Here is a 20,392-nt window from a genome sequence, read left to right as displayed (position 1 = left end):
GTTTTCCATGTCAGGAACTTTAGAAGCACAGAAGTTGCTGGCTCATAGGGGGCAAGGTCAGTTTCGCTAGCACAAAATTAAGGTCCCAAGGAGGAGCAGGTTTCCTTCTGGGTGGTCTAATGTGGATTATTCCCTTAAAAAATTGCTTAAATACTGGATGAGAGAAAAAGGGAGAGTGACAGGCACATATGCAGAGATGACAGAAGCTTGGATTTCAGTGGAGGAATGAGATGGTCCCTGATTCAGCAGGCCAGTCAGGTATTCCAGGATGCTGGAAACATGCTGATTTGGGATCTAGGTGGTGATCTTTGCACCAAACAGAAACTCTGTTCTACTTAGCTGAGTAGGATTTCCTGGTGCTAGAACTTCTAGATTCTTTAAGGATGTCTAGCATCTGTTTACTTAGGCTAACACCATTGTTTTTTGTGGGATCATCTACGCTGCAAGGTTGAGGGTCTGCAGATTGGGTGTGCAATGTTTCCCTCGTTCTGGGTGAGGAGATCTACTCTCTGAGGGAGTAGCCATGGGCTCTGGTTGGTGAGTTCGAGGGGGAGGGAGACCAATGCTGTCTGGGCCAGTCTGGAACTAGAAGAATCACTCTTGGGCTCTCTTTCTCTTACCTTGAGCAGCACCCGAGGAAGAAGGGGTATTAGGGGAAATACATAAATGAAAAGTTTTGTCCAAGGGAAGGAGAAAGCATCTGTTTTCCAACCTGCCTCCCTGCTTGCTCCTAGTACAGAATTTTTGCAGGTGTGCATTCTCTTTGGACGCAAACAGGTCCACCTGTAGAATTCCCCATGTTTGGGTTATGGACTGGAAGATTTTTGGGTGCAATTGCCACTTGTGAGGGTCCACCAAGTTTCTGCTGAGACAGTTTGCCAGATCATTTTGAACACCTGGAATGTACTGTGCTATCAGGTGCAAATCCATAGAATGAGCCGTTTCGCAGATTTGCATTGCTAGACAGCACAGGGGGTAGAAATGTGTCCCTCCCTCTCTATGTACCACATAACTGTGGTATTGTCTGTCTTAACAGGACACCTGGGGTCCATTTTTCTTTGAAGGCCAATAAGCCCTTCAATACTGCCATTAGTTCCTTCCAGTTGCTGTCTCTCTCCTTGAATCTGGCATCCCACTTCCCCTGGGTTTGGAGGTTCTGGAAGTGAGCCCGCCATACTGTCTCCAAGGCAACTGTGGTTGAGGTTTGAGCCTGAGGGGAGATTTTGATGGGGAGGCCCTGATTCTGGGAGCAAGCTTGTGCCCACCATGCTAACTCTGTTTTGAAGCAGGGCATCAGGGGGATCTTGGTCTCTAAGGAATGTGAGCACTGGCACCAGACATTCTTCAGGTACCACTGGAGCTTTCTCATGTGAAGTCTGGCAAGGGGAACCATGAGGATGCATAAGTCCATGTATCCCAGGGGCTGATGGAATTCTCTTGCTGAGATGCAACATCTCAACTGGATCCAGTGGAAGAAATATGTCAGGAAGGAAGGCCTTTTGGAGGGAGGAGTCCAGAAGCGTCTCCAGGAAGACAATCTTTTTTGTTGGTGAAGTTTGGGTTTCTGTAGGTTCACTGTGAACCCCAGTGAAGAAAGGTGGTCATGGGTGAATATGAGGTACTTGAGGAGCTTGGGCTGATCTGTGGCCTGTATGATGCAGTCCAGGTAAGGATACATTTTTATCCCCCTGGACCTGCAGAAGGTTATTGCTGGTGCTAGGCACTTTGTGAACACTCTTGGTGCTGTAAATAAGCCAAAGGGCAGTGTAGAAAACTGATAGTGACTGGATCCTGCCCTGAAGCGAAGAGATCTTCTGTGCGATTCCTGAATAGGGATGTGCAGATAAGCATCTTTTAGGTCTAGAGAGCCCATGAAGGCATGGGGGATATCATGGGCAGCAGCTTTTTTTTTTTTTTTTTTGGGGGGGGGGTTAACATTTTGAACTTTAGCACCAAGAGAAATTGACTGAGGTTGGACAGATCCAAACTGGGGCACCAACAGCCTTCCTTTCTGGGGACCAGGAAGAGCTTGGAATAGAATCACTTTCCCTGCTGCATGGTGAGAATTGGTTCTACTGCTCCCAGCGAACACATTACCTGGATTTCAGCCAAAGCCTCTTTTTTTCTTTTACTTTGGAGGACATCTGGAAAACCTGAGTATTTTAAATACTCTTTGAAAATGTGTCTGTAGCCATCTGCAATAATGTCCAGAACCAATCTGTCTGAGCAGATGAGGGTCCAGGTATGTTTGAAAAGACACAGCCTTCCTCCTATCTTTGGGGGGGGGGGGGTGAGTCATTGCTGCTTTCTGGATGTGGCTTGGGATCTAGAACTCCCCTGACCAGGTGCCTCTGAGGCCCACTGTCTGCCCCTTTTTGACTGTTGCCTCTGTCTGAGTGGCCTATCCCTTTGAGGTTTCCTCTGCCTACTCCTAGTCTGGGTGGGAAAGGACCAGTGTTTGGCTGGAAAATGTCTGCTAAACCAGGTGGTTGTACCTGGAGAAAATCTTTTACTGTCTGCATTGACTTAGCCTTATCCTCCACCTTTGTAAGGATGACTTCTGCCTTGTGTCCAAACAGAACCTCCTTGTCAAGGGGGGCTTTCAACAGTCTAGACTTGACATGTTCCGAAGAGTTTCTTCTCAGAGCCAAGAATATCTTCTAATAACTGATCCAGTAGTAGCTGCTCTGCAAGATGCTTCCATGGCATTACAGCCACAAAGCAGGGAATGTTTAGCTACTTGAGCACTGGAATGACACAGGTCAGTCGATTCTTTTGCGAGAGTTTTGTCCTCAAGGGTAGAGACCTTTTGATTAAGCTGTTCTAGTACAGTCTATTGGTACATATGAAATTGACAATTTAGGGCCCTCATGGCAAGGGTGGCAGATGTATAAACCTTCTTGCCAAGCTCAAGGGCCCTGCTCTCTTTGTCTGTAGGAAGTGGGTTTCTAGAGGAACTGGATCTAGCTCCTTTTGGTCCTGGAGTGATAAAGTACAGATGTGTACACTTACCATAAATGTAGACGTTTGAGTGTACTCACTGTTGCAGTCATCACATATGGGTTATCTGCTTGCAGTAGCCCTCAGTCGGCCTGATTAACAAAGACTTGGGTCCTGCGTCGGTTGCTGTTCCTTCTTCCATGACATTAGGTCGTCAGGGGTATAAAACATGCAGCCGACGCCATTACATCAGTTTTTCTTGCCCCAGATGTCAGGTGCCCCCCTAATGGGAAGCCATAAAATCTATAAATATACAAGGTTATACCTCCAACGTCAAAGAGCATAGTAAAGGAGAGTAGACGTATAGCCAAAAAATGTAAGGGGGCTGGAGGGAGGGTAACCAGGACTGCAACAGTGAATACACTCGAACATATACATTTATGGTAAGTGTACACAACTGTACTATGTTCTTCGTGTTTCACTGTTGCAGTCATCACATTTGGGTAGATTCCCAAAGCTAAGGATGGAAGGAGGAATTTAGATAGCGTTAGGACCAGATATAAGGCCCTGCAAGACTGCAGTGGCAAAGCGAGCTCTGGATTTAGAGAAAACTGGCAGATGGTAATGCTTGGTGAAAGTATGTACATAACTCCAGGTAGCAGCTTCTAGGATGTCCCTGGTAGGGACGCCTCTGAGAAAGGCTGTAGAGGTAGATGCAGCCCTGGTTGAGTGGGATCTGATCACCTGCGGGATAGGTTTTCCATGGTGCTTGTAGCAGAAATTAATGCAATGGCCTATCCATTTGGAAATGGTTTGCTTTGAAATAGCCTTCCCCTCTGCCCCTGCAGCAAATGCCACCAGCAGTTGTTCAGATTTCCTTTGAGGTTCAGTCCTGTCCAAGTAGAATCTAAGTGGTCTGTGCACATCTAATGAGTGCAGTATCCGTTCCCCTTTGTTCTGTGGATTAGGAAAGAAGGTTTGCAAATGAATGGACTGATTAAGGGCCACACTGGATACCACTTTGGGCATGAAGGAGGGATTGGTCCTGAGGGACACCCTGTCCGCATGAAAGTTGATGAAAGGCTCCACTGCCATAAGGGCCTGTAATTCAGATACTCTTCTTGCTGAAATGATTGCTAAAAGGAAAGCTGTTTTCCAAGAAAGGAATTTTAAGTCTGCAGTAGCAACTGGCTCGAAAGGGGAAGACTGAGTTTCTCCAATACAAAGTTAAGGTCCCAGGCTAGAGTTGGAGCTCTCCTGGGTGATCATACGTTTTTGGCCCCTCTGAGGAACTGCTTGAGTAGTGGATGAGAGAAGAGGGGAATTTCTGTACTATAATGAGCTGAAATGGCTGAGGTGTAAATTTTGATGGAGGAGAAGGACAGGCCCTTGTGCAGCATCTCAGTTAAGTATTGTGAAATCTGAGGTAAATTGGGCACTGCTGTACTCATCCCTCGAGATTGGTTCCAAGCACAGAATCTTTTCCATTTTTCAGCATAAGATTTTCTAATACTAGGCCTCCTTGCCTCTAAAATGATATCCATCACTGGTTTACTGAGGGATGGTAAATGAGAGATTAGGTAATTATCCAGGCTGCTAGGTTCAGTGTTTAAAGCTGAGGGTGCAGAATCTGGTTCTCCTGCTGAGGCAATAGGGTAGGAGTCTGAGGCAGATGCCATGGGGCCAACAGTGGCCCACTGCGCAAGAGGGGGTACACCAGTGTTGGTGTGGCCAGTCTGGCGCAATCAAAATCATCCTTGGTTTGCCTTGTTTGATCTTTAGTAGTACTTTGGAGAGCAGAGGCACAGGAGGAAAGGCATAAACCAATAGGTTTTTCCAGCTGAAGGACAGACCATCCACTTTCCAAGCTTGTTTGTGGGGAGTCCTTGTGCAAAATGTGTCCAATTGATTGTTCTGGGGGGAGTCAAACAGGTCTATATCTGGGATCCCCCATTTGTTTGTCAACATGTTGAAAATCCTTGGTTCCAGTTTCCACTCGTGTGGGTCCATGAGGTTTCTGCTTAGTTCGTCTGCCAGTGTATTTAGTTTTCCTCGCAAGAACTGAGTTTGGAGATGCACTTTGAGGCTCAGAGCCGTGTTCCACAATGCCATGGCTAGTCTGCAGAGGGGGATAAGAATGTGCACCCCCCTACTTGGTTATGTACCACATAACAGTGGTGTTGTCTGTTTTTACCATTAATTGTCTAGGAAGAATGTGGTCCTTGAAGGCTGTCAGAGCATTCTGTACAGCTAACATTTCTTTTTGATTGATATGCAGGTGCATTTGACTTGGGTTCCATTTTCCCTGAATGCACTTCCCAGCCAGGTGAGCCCCCCCATGCATAGTCTGATGCGTCTGTTGTTAGGGTTTGGGCGGCAGGGGGTGGTGTGAATGGTAATCCTTTGTTTTAGTGGCAGGCCTCTGCCCACCAAAGGAACTCTAGGCATAAGCAAGGTATGATAAGAATCATTGCTTCTAGATCCTGAGAATGCTGACACCACAGGCTTTTTAGATACCATTGTAGCTTCCTCATATGCAGTCTTGCATATGGAATTAGGAGAATGCAGGAGGCCATGAACCCCATGGCTTGTAGTATTTGCCTTGCAGATAGCAGGGTTTTTGTGGCCACTTGTTTGAAGTAGGTTGTCAAATTAATTTGTCTCTCTGGCATAAGGAAAGACATCTGGGAAGTTGAATTCAAGCTTGCTCCCAGGAATATAATTTGTTGACAGGGTACCAGGTGTGATTTATTTTCATTTATGGTGTACCCCAGACAAGTTAGCACCCTTTGTACAAAGGCCAGATGATTCAAAAGTATGTCCTGGCTTTCTGCCTGAATCAGGCAATCGTCCAGGTATGAGTATATTTGAATATTTCTTTGCCTGCAAAATGCAATGACTGGAGCTAGGCACTTTGTGAATACCCTGGGCGCAGTAGATATGACAAAGGGCACTGCAGAGAACTGATAGTGCGTGCAGCCTGCTTTGAAGCGTAGGTATCTTCTGTAAGATTCCCTGATTGGGATGTGCAGGTATGCTACCTTTAAATCTAGTGTTGCCAACCAGGCATCTTTGCCTAGCATAGGGAGCAACTGGTGAAGAGTCAGCATCTTGAATTTTGGAATCACCAAAAAGGTGTTTAGAGTAAACAGGTTCAGGATCATACACCATGAACTGTCCTTTCTAGGTACCAGGAAAAGTCTTGAGTAGAAACCTTGCCCCTTTTCCTCTTCTGGTACCAACTGAATAGCCCCCATGCTTAAGAGAGAAAGTACTTGCTTTTGGGCCTCTGCCCACTGCTTTGGGAGTAGATCTGGCCACCCGCTTGGTGTTGGTAACGTGTGGAAGTGAAATCTGTATCCCTGGGACACTATATTTAAAACCCACTTGTCCTGGGTAATGAGTTCTCAGTTCTTTGCATGAAGAGCAATCTTTCCCCCAAAGGGGCAGACAGGTGAGAATTACTTGGCAGTTTTAAAAAGAAGTCATAGAGACAGTTTACCATAGGGGGGAGTTTTACTACCCCCAGATTTGGAAGTGGAGGCCCCCCACTGCGTAGTCCTGTGCGTACCCTGGGACTGAAGCCTGGGAGCTCTGCTGGATCTGGGTTTGGACTGAGAAGGTCTGAAAGAGGCAGGAAAGGACCAATTACTGGAAGGCCAATGCCTACTAAACCTTGGAGGTTGTACTTGTAAAAAAAAAATCTTTAACAGTTTGCATAGATTTAGCTTTTTTCTCCATCTTTTTAAGAACTTCTTCTGCCTTGTTGCCAAACAGGCAGTCCTGGTTTAAGGGAGCATCCAGTAATTTTGCTTTAACATGATCTGGCAAGGATTGCTCCTTAAGCCAAGCATGCCTTCTAAGTACAGACCCAGTTACAGCAGTCCTGCAAGATGCCTCTAGTGAATCAAAACCACATTGCAAAGTATGTTTTCCAACTTGTTCAGCTAAATGCAGTAAATCCTGTATATCCTTATTTTCAGCACAATCAGGAATCAACATCATTTTCTGTTTAAGCAATCCAAAAATATGCTGCTGATACTTTAACATATGAAACTGGCAGTTTAACATATGAAACTGGCAGTTTAAGGCCCTAATGGCCAAAGTTGCAGAAGTGTATACCTTCTTACCCCATCTATCCAGCGCCCTGGAGTCTCTATCAGAGGGGGTAGGGTTTTTGGCAGTAGTAGCTTTAATGCCCTTGGGTCCCTGTATAATGGTCTCAGGACCCGCAGTAGAATTTTTAAAAAGGAACTTATGAGAGTCAGGGACCCTGTAATATCTATCAGGTTTTCTGGGAGCAGGACGTAAAGAGTCACGGGCCAAGCTAAATTCTGAAAAAGCATCATCAACAATGTCTAGTACAGGAGGTATGGCTAAAGAGGCCTGTGCTGGGGCAGGAGAAAGAAATCCCTAAGCCTTTTTTAGAATCAGACAAATCCTGACTTTCCCAACGAAAATGCTCCCTGAGGGTATGCAAGGTTTCACTAAAAGAAAAATCCTCTGGGGGGATGCAGAGGGAAAAGAGTCCTCAGCATCAGAATCCTCAGACAGAGGAAACAGAAAATTCAGAATCCTGGTCAGAAGTATCATAAGCAAACTCAGTCCTAGGTCTCTTAGAGGGGGAAGGTCGGCTTCCCCTGATTAAAGTAATAAGGTCTTCAGCCATTCTTATTTGTTTTTTTAGGCATAGAGGCCTGGCCATGCGGTCCGGGAGTCAGTTTTCTAGGCACGGTTTCAAGTTTTAGGCCTTGAAGAAGAAGATGACGTAAGTTTAATATGCAAGTCAGTAGGCCTGAATACACCCTCAGAAGCCGGTGCCTGCACAGCGGCTCCGGACCCATCCAAGGTAGAGACATCTGCAGGTTACACAGTTGAAGCATCTCGTGACATACTGGACTCCGAATGGGTCTCAGTAGAGGCCTACGAATCTGAAGTAGCGGCTATCAGAGGCTGCGAAAGTGCCTCACTGAGTACCGGCGAACTGGCAACTGGCTTAGGAGAAGCGTCGTTGGCAGCTTTGGACCTCGGCAGTCTGTCTCTATCTTTGCGTTTTTTCGGAATGTCGGTAGTCAGATGGCTTACCGAAGACATATCGGAATAATTGAACTGAGCACCAAAATATTTAGAAGCATAAATATACAGACAATGGATAGTTCATGGTTTAAATAAGGCACAAAACCGACAGCGAGGTACGTCGTGGTCAAGGTCTAGGCAAGGAATACAGTACGAATGAAAATCTTTATGAGGTATTTGCTTTCCACAGGTAATGCAATTATTTACTTTTACTGACATCGGTTGAGAGCAAGAAAAAGTTTCCCCGACGGGGTACTTAGCTTTTAGTTGAAGACTTAGGTTCTGAAACTTGAAAACGAAAATTTCAGGAGTCGGCCGACCGGCACTTGCGAACTGCTTCTGCTTCAGGCACCGCACAACAAGAAAGACTGATGTAATGGCGTCGTCTGCATGTTTTATACCCCTGACGACCTGACGTCATGGAAGAAGGGACAGCAACCAAAGCAGGACCCAAGACTTTGGCAATTAGGCCGACTGAGGGCTACTGCAAGCAGATAACCCAAATGTGATGACTGCAACAGTGAAACACGAAGAACATCTTCTGGGTCAGCAGTAGGGTTTCTGAAAAGATACTTGTGGGAATCTTGGATCCTGCAAAACCTATCTAGCTTACGAGGGGAAGGTGGGAGGGAGTCAAGTTTAAAGGAAGATTCACGAAAGACATCTGAATGGAGGGAATAGCCAGCGACTCATGTTGAAGTCCAGGAATTCTCTACCCTTCTTTTTTGTCTGTGGGTAATCCTGGGCTTCCTAATGAAAATGTTACTTCATGGCATGGAGGGTCTCTCCAAAAGTGAAACAGGAGGTGAGGCTGAAGGGAGGATTTCCTCAGAGTCTAAGTCCTCATAGGAGGTAAAGGAGGGGCCCTCCTCAGAAGGGATGGGATGCAGGGGAATTACTTGAGGATCATCTCCTTCTTTTCCTAGGAGAAGTAATCCCTGGATCTTGGCTTGATCGGACAACAGAAAGCAGGTCCTCTGCTAACTTGACTAAATCCTGCTGTGACCCCTGAGGAATGGAGCCTGACGGCCTGACTGAAGGCTTAGGGACAGAGGCTTTTTTAGGGGTAGCTAAGGCCTTAAGTCTAAGGGCATGTGATGCCCTGATGCCTGTTCCCAGAGACTGAAGTAAATGCAACGGAGGTGGCGTAGACTGAGGCCTGGTTGCAGAGTCTCCAGGCAGAGCATGCTCCTCGGAAGCCAAGGCCTGCAGAGTGGCCCTGGAGCCGACCGACCAGCCAATGTCAGAGGTTTGTGTAGCAATGGATGAAGCCAACTGCATGTTAAGACTCCTAAAGGGTCATGACAGAGCCCTGAGCTACCAGATCAAAAATAGAAAGGGGCTATAAAACCGCCTCACCTTGTTCAACTGCAAGCCTGGAGGGAGAAGTAGGCAGTTACTGATTGTCATCTGACAACCTAAGCTTTTGTTTCTTTTCTTTCGCTTAGGTAGATCAGATTCAGTATGACTGACGGACACCATGGAAGGCAAGTGAGAAGATTGCTGACTAAGGAATATACAGAGAAAAACTCTGCCCTATGTCTAATTGTTCTAGTACTGAAATGCACACAAAACAGACAATCAATGAAATCGTGATCTGGGCCTAGACAAATAACACAAAAAGAATGTAAGTCTCTTAGTGGGATTTGCTTTCCACAATGGAGACAGTTGTTTACTTTATCTGACATGAGCAAGGAAAGAAAAAGTTCCCCAACAGGGTACTTATCTTGTCCGAAGACACTTTTCTATGGTGTGGATCATCCAATGCACTTTATTACATCTTCTGGCTCCACAGCAAGAAAAGATGGGTATCATGATGCAGGCTGGCTACCTTTATGCCTGAACATACGGACATCGGTCAGGGTGTCCGCCAACCTGGAAGCCAGAAAGAAATTTCTCTGGCAGTCTGGCCAGCTGAGGGCTTTTGCAGCAGGAAATCCCAATAGTCAGGACTTCAACAGTAAAACACGATGAACATCTAGATCACCTAAGAAAAAAATGTTAGAAAAAAAATTTCACTCACAAAAAAACTATTCGCTAAACCAGAGTTTGCATTGACCATGTCTGTACGCCAAGGCAGCAAACGAGAGCTGAGGAATGTTGGGACTATGGCATTATGGGTAAGGGAGGAGCTTGAGAGTTTCAGTATTCCATAAGCTGGAAAAAGAGGCAGAGTCAGATCCAAGCCCCAACAGTTGAGGAATGAATGAAAATGACAATATCAAGTCACGAATTAAATACTTATAACTTCAAGGATGGCAGTCTTCAGTTTACTCAGCAGCAGCAATGATCCCAGACTACTATTTCCTCCCAATTGCTCATAATGCTCTGCCAAAAGGCCTCCTCTCCAGACCTCTGTAAAACTTACTAAGGTGGAATGGAAATATTATAACATGATATTCCTCTAGACTCCATCTGCTCCGAGGCATGAAGCTGCAGAGTTTGTAAGAAAATTAGGGTGTATCAGCTCATTCAGATTTTCATTAAGTACATGTGAATTTTTTTTTTTTTTTTTTTTTTTTTTTTTTTAACTAAGATGGAGGTTGCCCATCCTTCTTAAGAACAGAGTCCCAAACGTACCCTCCTGGATGGCACTCTTCATTCGAACATTACCCCTAATAAATGTGGCACCAAATGAAAGGCTACATCTAGAGATAAAATCCAGTTTATACTACCCTGCGAATTTATTCAGTGAAGTCCATGTAGCTGTTACACAAACATCACCCAAGACTGCACTCCTGAAAAAGGTCCAAGAGATAGTTAATGCACTGGCTGAGTGAACCTTCAGTACTGAAGGCAGACTACTTTTGCCCCACGACCACTGACTACCAAGCCTCCACTCCATAATACATTAAGCTGTCAGGGGTCGAGGGGGGGGGGTCATCTAGGCAACCATGAGATTGTTTGTGCCCATGCCAGCATCCAGGCAAATGACATGGTCTAACTTTCCCCTGTTGGTGACATGTACACTTTTGTCATTACAAGGGCTGTCTATGCCACTATGTCTGCCAGATATCCTCCCCAACAAGCACCAAGAGCTACAACCACCAGTTTTGTTGGCCAATCCTCCAATGACCTTCATGCACTGGCTCCCCATTCTTGACTAGCCTCCTCTCTCCAGCAGAAGCACTGTCATTATAGCAGTAGCACAAGCAGGTCAAGAATTCATGTAATAGACTGGTTTGGATCCACATGTTTTGTGCAGAGTATATATAACTTGGGTGTGAGTAGTCTAAGTATTTACAATCTCCCCTTTTCTGATAGTAACACAGATCTAAAGCCAAGAGTACATTTACAATTCCCAATCCTCTGGTCTAGGTTTCTCTTAAATAAGTGTAGGGAAGAGCTTTGCTTTACATAAAAGTGAAGCCTGTTTCAGAAAAAGGACAGTCTCGGAGACACATACCTATCACTACACCAGGTCTTATGCTGCAGGCAAGGTTGAAGTTCCCAGATGAAATGTTTCTGATGCAATTTATTTTGCAAACGTGCAACAGGTCCATTAAAGCTGGATCAGAGTATGCTTTTTAGAACAGGGACAGATCACCTCTTAGTGCATAGATACAAGTTGCATAATACAGAATGACTTCCTTACTACATTAGACACATTGTGGTCAAAGGCCTAATCATGGTCTAAATGTGCTCTCAAATCCTTGACCATCAGGTCAACCCTTAGGGGTATATTATCAATGTAGTAATCTGCAGGGGTGACCGTCTTTGCAACAGATTATGTACTTCCTGGCATTGAGTTTTAGACTGTGACTTTGGAACCAGTTATTAATCTGTGACAGGCCTTCCTGGAGACTATTTGTCATTAGGGGATTCTATGAGTACACCTAGTTTACAAACATCTGTGAGCTCAGTCAACCAAAGGCTTTTGACAGTAGCCTTCACTTCACAGAAGTAGATGCCAAACAGGAGTGACTCCATCACTGAGCCCTGAAAGGCCCCATTATTTCCCGTTATGTGGAGGTAGCATCCCCTGTCCTGACTCCTTGGGTCCTATGAGCCAGCTGGCTATCAACAGGGTGGAAAAGAGGTTTATACCCAATTTCATGAGCTTATCTACAATGCTTGAGTGAGGTACTGTGTCACATGCCTTGGCCAGGTTGAGGTAGGCAGTATGCACCGTTCTACCTTGTACATGGTTTTGGCGAGTTTGGTAAGTCATGTTTCATGCTATTAAAGAAGCAACCTAGGATACTATCATTTCCCATGGGTGCACTATTTTTGGCCATGGAAAGTGCTTTTAGGACCTGTTCAACAGTGATAGTCGGGGGGGGGGGGGGTATTTCTTGAGAAGCGCCTGGTACTGAAGGTGGGAAAAATTGTAGGTGAACTTATTGGCCATTAGATTAGCTATATCCCCTCCTGATTCAGTACAGGTATCTACATTTACAATTAATTGAGCACATTGTTGTGTATTGCCTTTGAGGTTGTGGCTACAGTTGAAGAATGCCTTATGATATACCTTAGCTTGGGAGGCAACTTTTACCTAAAATTTAGCACTGGTAGGCTTAATAATTCAGGGGAATAATTAAATTTGATGACGGAGTTCTTGCCTTGCTGTGCATTGTACTTTTTATTTATGGACATCATTTTCTTCCTTTTATTATACAAATTATTCATGCTGAGATTCCACCATTTTTTTAACATTTCCTGTGTTTATTTCTGGTAAATAACTGTCTATGCAGCTGCATACACGGTTGTACATGGACTTTGTGAACTACTCCACAAAAGCAGCAGTGTTTCCTGGATTTTGGCGGCTTGAAATTTTGCCATGATACCAGTTAAAAGCAGAACTTTTGTTTTTAAATCAAGTCCTTAAAGTTCCAGGCATTGATAGTGTCCCAGGCTTTGTTTTTACTTCAGAGGAAACTGCTTTACGGCTTCCTACCTGACAAGGGAGGACAATAAACTCAGGGGGGTACAAAATACCCCATGATTGTGAGGGCCAGATCAGGGATTTTGCTCCCATAAAACAAGCTAATCCAGGGCACTAATGTATATAAAGTCAAGGAATTCTGGGCTTACATGCTTAGAGGTTACGTATGGTTCCTAGTTTATAGAAGAGTAGTTAGAATTGCCCAGAAGTACAATGCTGGGTAGAACAAACAGCAATTCCAGTTTATTTAAGCAAGTGGTGTGGGTTTCTTGGACATTTTAGAGGTCCTGCAGCTGTCAAAGATACGATATAGGACTTAGCTTATGGTGAGTTTTACATGGAGAAGCTAAATACATCATACTGCTTGACCAACCCTGATGGTTTGTGACTAAATTGAGGCACCTGCACCATTTATCCCTTTTTCTGCAGTATCAGGTCTAAATGCGTGGAAGGCATTATAACCCTGTTTAGTCAGTTTTTCTGCCTGTATATAGACACTGAGCAATACTATCACTTTTAAAGGAGAAGTCATCCATACAGCAGCTTAAGAAACTCAGGAGGGTGATTACAGAACATCTGTTTGTCAGCAAATTCCCTCAGTATTAGATTCTCAAACAGCCCCAGTAAAAGGATTGAGCAGGGGCAGTTACTGGCAGCAGAGCAGAATGAAGACTGGCACAAGTCTTGAACCAAGGTTCCTAATTATGTTTCACACCAGCAGAAAAGCTTCCAACTGCAGTCAAACAAATGTCTGATCTCCCATGCCTGGTCCACACACACCCAATGACTCTTCCCCAACAAAGACAGACAGACCCTGTTAGTGCAAGGAAAGTCCTGAGAGCCAAATCCTTGGCCCCAAGTACCACCATGTGCAATAATATATCTTGAGGGTTTGCTGCTCAAGATGAAGTTGGGTGAACCCTGGCCTGAGCTGATCCATCAGGCAAAGAAAAGAGTAAACATGCTAACATGAATTACCCTGATGTGCTTCTCCCAAGCCTGTTGTCCAATGCTAAAATGGAGTACTGGGATTCAATTACACCTCTGTTAATCAGAGGGCAATCGTTCTCTGAGCAAAGCCAAGGAGGCTGCCAAAATTTAGAATTATCTGCACAAGGGCTATTGGACCTAGCTAATTCTCAAAGTCTTTGGTGCAAAGATTCTTATCTGTACATTGAGAATGGCAAGGAAACCCTTCCTCCAGTTCAATGAGACGTCACCTTCCAGTTTCCTGTACAGATTTCGGCAAAGCTTTAGCAAATGTCAATGAAAAATAACAGTATGAAAAAATCTTGTGGAAATTCTGAAGATCACAGCTGTGTTCACTGGTACAGCAAAAATATATAACGCATCCAAGATTTTGATGCCATGGAGTATCCCCACCATACACGAGTGATACACATATGTACAGGAACAGAAACAAGAGAGGGTGCAGGCCTGGCAACCATCCAACACCAAAGAAAATTGCTTAATTGCATTACAGTGAATTTTAAGATGCATTGTATACCTTCAGCAACTGCTTATTATTTTTGTGTAGTTTTGGGACTAATTATGGGTCTCAGACTTACAATAAGGCTGTCAAAAATGACATGGGGAATGGGGATTAGAGAGTACAAGGTTATCAATGCAGCTGACTTTTGAGGATATCTGACATGGTGGGGTGTAAGCATAGTGTGCTTCATCACAATGGATGTGTATGTCTCTTTCCGACAGTTGCAACTTCTGCAAAAAAGATTCCAAATGCTGATTGGTGAAAGAGGATAAAATGAATAGCAAGACTCCCATCAGAGAGAGTTCTCAACTGTAGGCATTTCTAAGTTTCAACTGATAGCCACTGGTACAGAAAATGCCCATGATTTTTAATTCCACTTCTATGAATAATGACCTCGGTTTTTATTTCCACATGGTCAACTGAAACAGCAAATGAAGTGAAGGATAGTAACACCCCATCAAAACTGACCCCTCCCCACCAAACACTTCACTTCAACACCAGTGCTTCAGTTACACTTTAAGCCCCACATGGAACTAGAATCCACAAACTCCCACATTCACAGGTAGAAGTGCAACCAACTGAAGATACAATCCCACAAAAGTAAGAGCTCTCCAGCAGCAAAATTCCACCTTTTTATTGAGCGTTTTCTTCCCACTACAGTGAAGGATACTTCATCAGAATAAAAGTAACATGCTCATTTAGAAGATAAAATAACCTTGCCTACATAATCACGTGATATTCATAAAAAAAAAAAAAAAACTAAATTCACAAACGTTGAATAAGAAATACTCATTTGAAAATAGTATATAAAAAAGGATGCTAAAAACTATTCAAATTAATTAATAGGCCTCAGCTTTAATACTGCTTTGATGCTATGTTAATTTAAACGTAAAATAAATATATTTGTCATTTTTTTGTCCAATAGTGCTTTAAAATCTTCCCCTCTGCTATCCAGTCACGTGTTCCAGTAAAACTTGTAATGAATGCATTGTTAAAGAATTTTTCATCTTTTTTTTTCCACAACAGGACATGCTCATAGCACTGTTGTGCCTGTGTGTGAGATGTTCTACCTACAACTTTCATAAGTAGACAGACAACACCTGTTGAATTACAGGTGTACACAGCTTTTCTCCCTATATTAGAAAAAAGTGTGTTAAGAAAACATTGGGGGTTTCATTGATGTACTTACATTGTCAACATATTCCACATCTATAGGTTTCTTTGTTCTTATAACCATCACCAATCACTCTAGGATCTCTTTCTAGACTAACTCTCAAATTTATGTTCCTCTTAAAAGTAAAAAGGTCAACAACCATCTGAAAAATGTCTGTAATGCCAACCAAAATATTTCAACTAGACTTATTATCTTTTTTAAAAAGTAACATGCTACAGTCTAAAGCCATAGTATGTATTCTTTCAGATGACTACAGTGAAAAAATCTCAAAAGTATGAATGATGGCAGAGAGAACTTGAGATGGCCTGAGTAACTGGCATACTGGAGGTGTATTTGTTTCTGGATCCCTTGAGTGGTTCATGCCTCTCCTTCTCCCAACACCCCCCCCCCCCGACTGACTGAATTACACTCTGGACCACAAACACAAAAATGGGGTCATAGTTAGCAAACCATTATTCATCTTCAGAATAAGGAGACCAAACTAGAGGCTCAAATCATCCATTCCTGCATTAGGGACTTTTCTATGACATACAATTTCCCCAGACAGAATGCTGTGTAATGGCAAACATGTGCATATAGGTGCTCCTATCCAGGATGAGTTAATGTCCTCTCTCCCCTTAATGCATACATGTGGTTGTGTATCACTATTGCCATCAAACCTCTGCTAGAGAGCATCAAAGTGCTGGAAAAAAATCCCATCCCATCAAGGTAGACAACATGGCTGTTGGGTAAACACACACACTTATATGCCCCCCTTGCAACCAACAACCATCACAGATTTCCGTTCAATCCCTGTTTATACCAAGGACCTTACTGAAGCAGTATTTATGTACAATACTCATGCTGATGAATTCAGATTAAATTTCAAGGCTGCCGCAGAGAAACCTATCAGTTAGTTTTAAAGATTGCATTTTAAACTATTTCACTTCACTATACTTAACTTATGCATCTGTCTTGTCTCTGGTCAGGACAGTGGCTGAAAATAGACCAGCTTAACGCAAAGAAATGGAGGAAATCAAGGAGTCTCTTCATAGAGAGGAAAGGACAGTGACATGGAACATAGCAGTGCACATCTTTTAAGCATGGTGAATGAAAACATTTTGTTAGAAAGGATGAGGAACTGTTTTGCACAAAAAATGTCTAGAATTAGAACACACTTCATGGCTGTTGAGGCACTAACAGATCAACATCTAAATAATTAATAGGGCCCTACAATCTTCTAAAATAAGCAATCTAACTAGCTGAGAATAATTCCAAGACAATGAATTAAAAAAAAAAAAAAAACAGTGGAGAAATTGTACTTACTTTTTTTCTGGAGGGATGTAATGTGGATTGATATTCTGAGGAGTTGTGTGAGGATGCCGAGACCTTTCATTAGCTGAAAATGCTGCGTTTATAGCAAAATGCTTTACGTAGGATTCTAAAACAGTTATGATGTTGGTATGGCATGGCAGCTTGACCAGCTACAGATATAAAAAAAGTTGTACAATTACAAAGTTTATCAAAATTAAATTCTACTTATAATTAAAACTAGATCTGCAAAACAAACAAGATCATAATTAAGTTTTCATATTGTAGCAGGACACACCACTTGATGAAGTCACCTGCAAAATTATGAGGGACAAAAAAGAAACACTATACCCATAATAAATTGTTACTAGAATGACTCTCTAAGCACCTTATACTTTTGAGCTAATTTTTACTCGCAAAATGGAACAATAAAAGGTAGTTTAACTGCTCCTATAACATACATCACTATGTTCAATGTGCATTTTAATGGCAGAGACTGATGTTGCTTGTTCAAACTAAAACAACAAAGTGTTCAGTTAGCAAATAAAAACGGCAGTTTAATGAAGGTCCATGTAAAAAAACACACATGGTTGAGCGCTTTCATCAGTGAGACATCTTCAGAACAATGAGAAAACTGAAAATACAAGCTTTAAAAATGGTGGATAAACACCCCCTCCCTCACAGAAGAGCCAATCAGTTTGACAAAATATATACCAATCAGATAAAAAAGGCAAATTAAATGTGAAAAAAGAACCAATTGTAAGCCTTCCCAAGTCTGAATCTCAAAATACCATTTTCATCCCATAGTTAAACTCTCACTAGAAGAGCCAACCAATGGGGTCATGTTGAACTGGCACCAATCAGATGAAAACATGCTAATCAGGACTAACAAAGAGCAATCACAAGTCCCTACCAATCAGAATGTAGAATTGCTGCTTATATCCAATGGTTAGCATCTGCCAAACAAAACCAAGCAGAGTCCAAGCAACTTAATGTCCACAGACAAAAAATACACCAACTTGTTAAAAGCTTTGATGCTCTTAATTTCAACTCAGTGGTAATGGAAATAGCATAATTTAATAATGGGAAGTTCACAGCATCCAGTCTCAGTTGCCAAAGCATTTCATGATGTAATTGATTTTTCCAGTCCTCAGAAAAAGCTGCTACATCAATTTTCTCTAAACGTAAACATAGAGAAATTGTGGCAGCGAGCAGCAGGCTAGTTCTTCCAGTGAGAGTTTAACTACTGAATGAAAGTAGTATTTTGGCATTCAGACTTGGAAAGACTTACGATTGGTACTATTTTAAAACTTGTTTTTTTAGTTTTACTCATGGTTCTGAAAATGTATTATATTCAGGCTTGCAAAACTGAGGCATTTTCATCTCGCACAATAAAAATAACTCAACCAAGCTTTCTCAAAAATAAAGACTATTTTTAAGCACTTCCATCTCTTATAGACTTCATCAGAACAATCTTCTTACACACTACAACACACCACAGATTTATCACAGGAAATGACTGCTTGCTCCTGGCAACTATGTTCCCAAAGAAGCCTGTGGCTTCCTAACCCTGGAAAAAAGGAAATCTTTAATAGTTGGCTTGCTCACTCTGTCCACTACTCAAAACAGGAGAAATGTCTGGTTGGATACAACAGAAATTGAATTGGGGGATGAAAAAAAGGATCTTCTTATGCAGGATTTACATTTGGAATGATGAATAATGAGCACCTACAAGCATGTTGGTTATGGAGCGAGTCTGCTGGGCCAGAAGGGTAAATGGAAAGCCATGGTATTTGAGTTGGTCATGGAGTTCCTGCAAGTAGGAATACCAACAGTCAGGACTGCAACAGTGAATACAAAAAATATTTGTAGTTTGTAAACCTTAGACATTATGTGCACCACCCATTTCTCTTCTGCATTGTGCTCCCAGTTTTTTTATGTGCCTGGCTATCCTTTCTGCTACAGTTGGGTGAGGTGAGATGGATGGCTAGGGGACAAGGCTGTGTGAACATTTTAGGGGGGGGGGGTGAGGAGAAGTTCCATGAAGTCAAGGCTTCCATCTGGGGGAACAGGGTCCAACAATCCACAGGCTTCCCCTTCTACTTGCACTGCCTATCTTCTTATACTGGCCCTTCTTACATTTTACTTGCTTATTTTTTCCTTGCCTGTGCCAGTAAAGCAAAAACTTAGTTGGCTAACTGTTGTCGTACATAGGCACACAGGCAAATTATTTCTCTGACAACACAGACTTTACTCCAGTTTTTAAATTTCACAAGTGGGCTTCCTGAAGAGCAGCTCATTAGCTAATGAGGGATTAAGTGCTGCACTATAACATCCTCTGGCAGGAACTATAGCCTCATCAGGGAATGCCTTCTGACTAGCAATTTCATACTGGTCACCATGGATGCCACATTCACAGTGCCAAACACACACTTGAAGGAATGTTTAGTCACCCGACTCACTGTGTGCATGAGGTCCATCAGTTTTACATTCAGAACCACAATTTATCATCTTCACAGTGTTCTCCATCTGGTCCAGGACAGCAATCTGAATCTTGGTCACGTGTCTCTTACAATTAATGGCTGTAAAGTCTGCGAAGGCAACTGTGTATACGTTCTTTCCAAATGTATCTACTTCACATGGAGGGTGTTGATACCACTGCTATTTCCATCAAAGAGTTGCTGTAAAGGAACATGTGGGATCCTGGACCCCGTAGTACCTATCAGGCTTCCTATGGGCAGCAAGCTTCAAATTAATTTCCCTAGGAACTGGAAAGGATGCATCAGTTCCCAATACTGGAGGAACTGCCATAGGTGTAAGCAGCATCCAGACTTAGTAAGTCAAACCCCTTTTCTGGGTGCCTGATGAGTCATGATACCTAAACCACAGAGGATTCTCCTCTTTCTCTTTCCAGGAGGGCCCTAGACATAGGGGGTTGATCTGCACTTGATGCTGTTTTAGTAGTAACTGAAGAAACCTCTAAGCCAAGGAAACCCATTCTACTGCAACAGCGTGAGAGTGAGGTGGGATGGGTAATAACCTGTTGGTAACCCGAGGCCCAAAAAATACAGGGATGTGGAGGTGGGTGCCCTATCATTGAGCTTTTGTCTCCTTTAAGTGGAGTTGCTACCTTGAAGGTCAGGGACTGAAGACTGGACTCCCATGCCTTCATGCTCTTACCTTATATGCCCTCCCTGACTAAAATAGTGAGTGCATCATCTTCCCTTTCTGAAACAAAGCTTGCATTAGCCACAGGCATTCAAGGTGGGATGTTTGGCCCAAACTCCAAAAGATGCTTCTTGGTTCTGTGGGACATGTCTTGATCTGCTGGCACAATGCACTCCAAAGAGGTTTCATCAAAGGCCTTGGATCCTAGAGACCAGATGCTGGCAACTTCAAAAGTGCCTCCCCAGGGTCTGCATTCCTGAGCTGAGCATGGATGTTGGATTCCACTAACATATCATCTAGGTCCTTAACTGCCTTCTCATTAAATTGCTTTTCTAATCACTTGTTTGCGGGGTTGGGGGAAATGTCC

General features: G+C 43.2%; 1 protein-coding gene across 7 annotated transcripts in view; it reads right to left on the bottom strand.

The window, feature by feature from the left end:
* Nucleotides 1–20,392, bottom strand: part of MSL3 (MSL complex subunit 3) — a 1,154,348-nt gene that overhangs the window by 709,968 nt on the left and 423,988 nt on the right. For all 7 annotated transcript variants that reach the window (XM_044072547.1, XM_044072546.1, XM_044072551.1 and 4 more), the window contains one exon: nt 16,873–17,030. In XM_044072547.1, the coding sequence (XP_043928482.1) occupies nt 16,873–17,030 (158 nt within the window). The remainder of the gene's footprint in view (nt 1–16,872; nt 17,031–20,392) is intronic.

This window comes from Protopterus annectens, chromosome 5.part0 (genome assembly GCF_019279795.1).
Source record: "Protopterus annectens isolate FY-2018-M chromosome 5.part0, PAN1.0, whole genome shotgun sequence".
NCBI classification, from domain to species: domain Eukaryota; kingdom Metazoa; phylum Chordata; order Ceratodontiformes; family Protopteridae; genus Protopterus; species Protopterus annectens.
The sequence above is the reverse complement of the archived record's forward strand: the minus strand, read 5'-3'. Positions and strand labels throughout refer to the sequence as shown.